Source organism: Odontomachus brunneus, unplaced genomic scaffold (assembly GCF_010583005.1).
Source record: "Odontomachus brunneus isolate Ranch 3 - 2012 unplaced genomic scaffold, Obru_v1 Obru_scaffold_211, whole genome shotgun sequence".
In the NCBI taxonomy this organism is placed as follows: domain Eukaryota; kingdom Metazoa; phylum Arthropoda; class Insecta; order Hymenoptera; family Formicidae; genus Odontomachus; species Odontomachus brunneus.
In genome coordinates, this window is record NW_022639661.1 from 48,681 (window position 1) to 53,551 (window position 4,871).

At 35.0% G+C, this 4,871-nt stretch overlaps 2 protein-coding genes and 1 pseudogene across 2 annotated transcripts in view; 1 reads left to right on the forward strand and 2 right to left on the reverse strand.

The window, feature by feature from the left end:
- Nucleotides 1–1,302: 1,302 nt before the first annotated feature.
- On the reverse strand, nt 1,303–1,755 carry LOC116852279 (histone-lysine N-methyltransferase SETMAR-like). The gene has a single exon (XM_032832475.1). It carries the CDS (start codon nt 1,753–1,755, stop codon nt 1,303–1,305), a length of 453 nt encoding a protein of 150 aa, XP_032688366.1.
- Nucleotides 1,756–1,769: 14 nt separating this feature from the next.
- On the reverse strand, nt 1,770–2,318 carry LOC116852280 (annotated as a pseudogene).
- A 1,198-nt stretch (nt 2,319–3,516) lies between these two features.
- LOC116852281 overlaps nt 3,517–4,871 on the forward strand; it is a 16,997-nt gene continuing 15,642 nt past the window's right edge. Inside the window, exons 1-2 of the mRNA XM_032832476.1 lie at nt 3,517–3,747; nt 3,828–4,852. Of these exons, the coding sequence (XP_032688367.1) occupies nt 3,916–4,852 (937 nt within the window). The 5' untranslated portion in view covers nt 3,517–3,747; nt 3,828–3,915. The remainder of the gene's footprint in view (nt 3,748–3,827; nt 4,853–4,871) is intronic.

Consider the following 4,871-nt stretch of genomic DNA (forward strand, 5'->3'; position numbering starts at 1 on the left):
GTAGCTATTAAGAAGCATTTGTCAAAGCCTCCTAAAAACCTTTCCCCAAGATTTTTACATTACAGTAATTTCCTTGCTAACAATGAAAAATGCATGAACGTTCGAGCGAGCGAAACAGTCGTCGGGACACCGCGTATTGCTCACGTATAGACGAGACAGTGTGAGTCAAGCGTTTTCTTAATGTGTGTCACACGTATTTTAGGACGGCATTTCTGTCCAGACGTCTTATAATGCTATTTCTCTCGTTCTTACGTTTGCGATAAAGGATGGAAGATCGCCGCGACTCCCATCACTATTCCCTCTCCAAGCGTCCGACGATCATATACCGCTAGCTCCCTCCGCCACTCTGTGCTGCTCATGGCTCACCTACACGCAGCAGTGTATGAGTGACGCGTTATCGTGTGCGAGTCACACGGATATTCGGACGGCATTAACGCCGGTGCGTGTACATGTACAATGGATACTTCAGAGCTAAAGATTATATTAATGAATAGACCGAGCATGTTCAATATTTTAGTTACGAAGCTTTGATAAGAGAGACAGAAATATTATATAAATAGAGAGGAGAGGAGAAAGCAGAATATTTTTCTCTTTCTGATTACGCACTAAACAAAAAAAAACGGAAATTCGAGTTTCGCTATTCATCTCATTCCCATTATCATAAGATCTCGAATTTTACTCAGTCTAGTTTACGATTATGAGTCGAAGCGTGGAATGAATATGTACACGGGTCTCGTTTGCATGTGCTATCCTGCTCATTACAATTTATGCGGAGCTGCGTCTAACATTCAGTTCATACGACAATCGTGGATGGATAGCTCCGTGTATGTGTGTGTGCGTGCACGTGGACGGGGAAAACGCTCGCATCAGAAGTGCCATATCTAAAAGGAGATGCCACAACCTGCTAAATTGATTTCCGCACAAGTTATTGCACGTTCGATAACTGCGATGTTGAGCATCAATATCCTAATGCGATTTGTGTAAGTGGGTCTTTGTTTGTGAGTAATTATAGTATAAAGTTTGGGTCGCGGAGCTGCAGTGTACATAGGCCGAAAGTTGCGGTTCTATTTTTGTGAGACGGCGTGACTGAGCGAACTAAAGCTCATTCGCCGAAAATTTTTGGCCAGCGGCAAGTTTTCGAATTCCATCGACGACTTGTCAGTGTGCGGTGTTTTTTTTTTAATTTTTTCTTACTTTAGGATATGTAATTAGTGCTTTTTCAATATTGAGTGTGGGAAAAAGTTCGTGGCATTTTCTTAGTAAAATTTAACTGTTTTTCTTAGAGTATTAAAATCAATTTATTCAAACCAAATATACTTCATTATTTTCGATAATATTTTGCCATTTTTGGGACAGAGCCATAATCCCATCGCGATAGAACTTTTGTGGTTTGTGGTCGAAATATTGCTTCAAGTGATTTTCACAGGCCTCTTTTGAAACCAGCTTTACACGATTAAGTGAGTTCTGCAGAGACCTAAACAAATGATAGTCTGAAGTTGCTATGTCAGGACTATATGGTGGATGCATCAAAACTTTCAAGCTCTCGCCGAATTTTTGTCGAGTCATCAAAGATGTGTGTCGAGCGTTGTCATGATGGAAGACGACACCCTTCCTATTGATCAATTTTTGCTGCTTCCTCTCAATTGCTTGTTGTAAACTCTCCAGTTGTTCACAGTAGAGTTCGGAATTAATTGTTTGACCGGGCGGTAACAGCTCATAGTGAACGATTCCATTCCAATCCCACCACACACACATCACTTTCTTCGTCGTCAATCCAGGTTTTGCGATTTCTTGTGCCGTCTCTGCTTCCTTTGCCCACGATCTTTTTCGAGTTCGGTTGTCGTACGTGACTCATTTTTCTTCACCAGTCATCATTCTTTTCAGAAATGGCTCAATTTCATTCCGTTTCAGTAGTGTATCGCAAATGTTAATTCGGTCCAATATATTCTTAACACTCAATTCGTAAGGAACCCAAACATCGAGCTTTTTTTTGTATCCAGCTTTGTGTAAATGATTCAAAACTGTTTTGTGGTCGATGCTTAGATCCTTGGCAATCTCCACACTGAGCATATGCTTATCACGCTCAACTTTTTCTATGATTACATCGGACTTTTCGATGATTGGTCGACCGAAGCGAGGTTCATCTTTGACATCGTAATTTCCAGTACGAAAGCGAGTGAACCATTTCCGTACTTCTGATTTTGATAGAGTATCTTCACTGTAAACAGCATAATTTTTTTTCACAAGCCTGTGAAGCGTTCTTGCCTTTATCGTAGTGATACTAAAATGTAGCGAATTTTTTCCTTATTTATCTCCATTTTCAAAATAAAATAACTTTTGATCCACTTCAACCTTTTTCGACTCAAAACAAAGGTTGAAATGTCACCCGTGTCTAGTGTTGTTGATGCGATTAGTAGTTATCAAGTGCTGAGCGTGTAATGCCATCTAGTGCCAAACACCACCAACTTTTTCCCACACCCAATAATACATTAGTTTTTTTTATATATCTTTCATTTTTATACTATTAATCAGGGATAAAAAATTAGGAAAGTGTTAGGCTTGTTTAACGCAAACATTACACATATATTACTGCATAAAACGTTATTATTTAATTATATTATCAATTAATTCAATTATCTTATCATTTAATTTATAAGCCCTTTTATTTATGAAACATGTACACAACATACACAAACAAAGCTATATTAAAACAAAATTACAATATGTAATAACCGTTATAATAAAATATAAATTAATTGCTGTTGTCATATATATCTCAAAATGTACTTTAATTTACATTTAATAATAATAAGAGAAAAATTTTACTCATTGATACAAATATATTGCGTTTCAACATACGGCATTACAGCGTAATCTTGCTAAAGGCGGACATATTATTAAAACATTGTATAGAACATTGTCACATAATAAAACTTGCTTGTAAAACTTACACGTTATAAATTTCAAATATTTTGCCGCAATGTTGCGGATGGAGTGTTGTATAAAATCAAGGTGAACATTACAAATGTTTGTACCAATTGCATGCATGTTTTTATACAGCATTCCACCCACAATGTTTCCATACAGCACCGAAAGATTGCAAAAAGATTGCAAAAACATCTCACTGCAATATTGTAATGTTGCATATTGCTTGCGCAATGTAGTTGCAAGATTGATGCAATGACAAAACAGCATCAAAATGTCCGCCTTTAGCAAGATTACGCTGTAATGCCGTAGCCATATTGCAGCGCAATGTATTTCTATCAATGAGTAAAATATTTTTCTTATTATTATTAAATGTAAATTAAAATACATTTTGGGGTATACATGACAAGTGCAATTAATTTATATTTTATTATAACGATTATTACATATTGTAATTTTGTTTTAGTGTAGCTTTGTTTGTGTATGTTGTGTACATGTTTCACAAATAAAAGGACTTATAAATTAAATTGATAACAATTAAATAATAACATTTTATACTTTTATACTTATATATATATGTAAAATAGCAAATACACTATTTTAATAACCCGTTCAAATTTGCCGCGTAAGGCACCGATAAGGAAGAGAGCGTAGAAGATAAGGAAGAGAGACGGGCCCAGAATATAATTCCGCTCTAGGTATTATTATTATTATTATTATTATTTCGTGCGGTAATAGACAATAAATGTGGCGTTCGTTATTAAGAGGGAAAGTAAAAGAGGAAGTAGGAAAGAGCTTCAAATGTCGTTTCTCATATTTCAGGTGAGAAACCTGTAAATAGTGTAATATAGTACTAATGTTGTAATGTAACGATTTCAATCAATTATAAACTCATATTTCAGTGAAACACAGTGAAGTTTATTTCCCACGAACAAATATTACCCGGATCAAGAAAAATACATTATAAAACGACATTTTTGCGTAATTACAATGGAGAAACTACGATTTGAATTTGTGGTAAAGTCAGAAACAGATCCAAAAACGAACGTGTTAGCCATAACCTCAATCGAGACACCATGTGGCGAGAGATATAAAATTCCAGTAGAATACCAGAATGTGAGACATCATGAAAAATTGACAACAACGGAAACTTTTAAAAGAATAAAAGCCACGCTCAAAACAAGGCACCAATCTAGGAAAGTGTGGATTGCATTAAACGAACAATTACGAGATACTTATTTGGATGAGGATGAAAATATAAAATACGGGCAATACTATTTAGAAGAAATTACAAACAAACCAGATTCTACCAGCACTACAGAAGATATATTGAGAAGATTTTTGGAAGAAACCAACGTGAAGAAGGTGACAGAAAAATTTGTAATTGAAAAATTTACGGGCAAGAATGCGAATGGAGTTCAGTGGTTAGATACATTTGAAAAAGAATGCAATCGGTTGAAGATACAGAAAGATGAAGAAAAAATTGAAATTCTTAGATTATTCTTAGAAAGCTCTTGCTTAGACTGGTATAGCTCTATGTTAATAAAACACTCCATTACATCGGAATGGGAGATTTGGAAAAACAACTTTTATGAAACATATGCAGATAAAGGTTGGTCTTCAATTAAATATGCCATATGGTATAAATACATGAGTGGTTCTTTATTAGATTATGCTTTGAAAAAAGAGAAACTTTTATTAGAAGTAAATAAGACAATAGATACATGTACATTGATAGATCTTATGGCAGTAGGATTACCAGAATTTATAATAAACAAAATTGACAGACAAAAGCTGAAGGTAAATGAAGATCTATTCAGAGAATTACGCGGCCTAGAGCATATGATAAAAAAGAAAAACATAGAAAATAAAACCTTTAATAAATATGTTAAAGACGATCCAGAGAAAAAACAACAAAAAAGACCTTGCAAAATTTGCGAAAAAAA

Excerpts from the sequence above, each read along its gene's own strand:
- LOC116852279 (XM_032832475.1), bottom strand. The coding sequence starts at position 1,755 with ATGTGTGTGTGGTGGGATTGGAATGGAATCGTTCACTATGAGCTGTTA.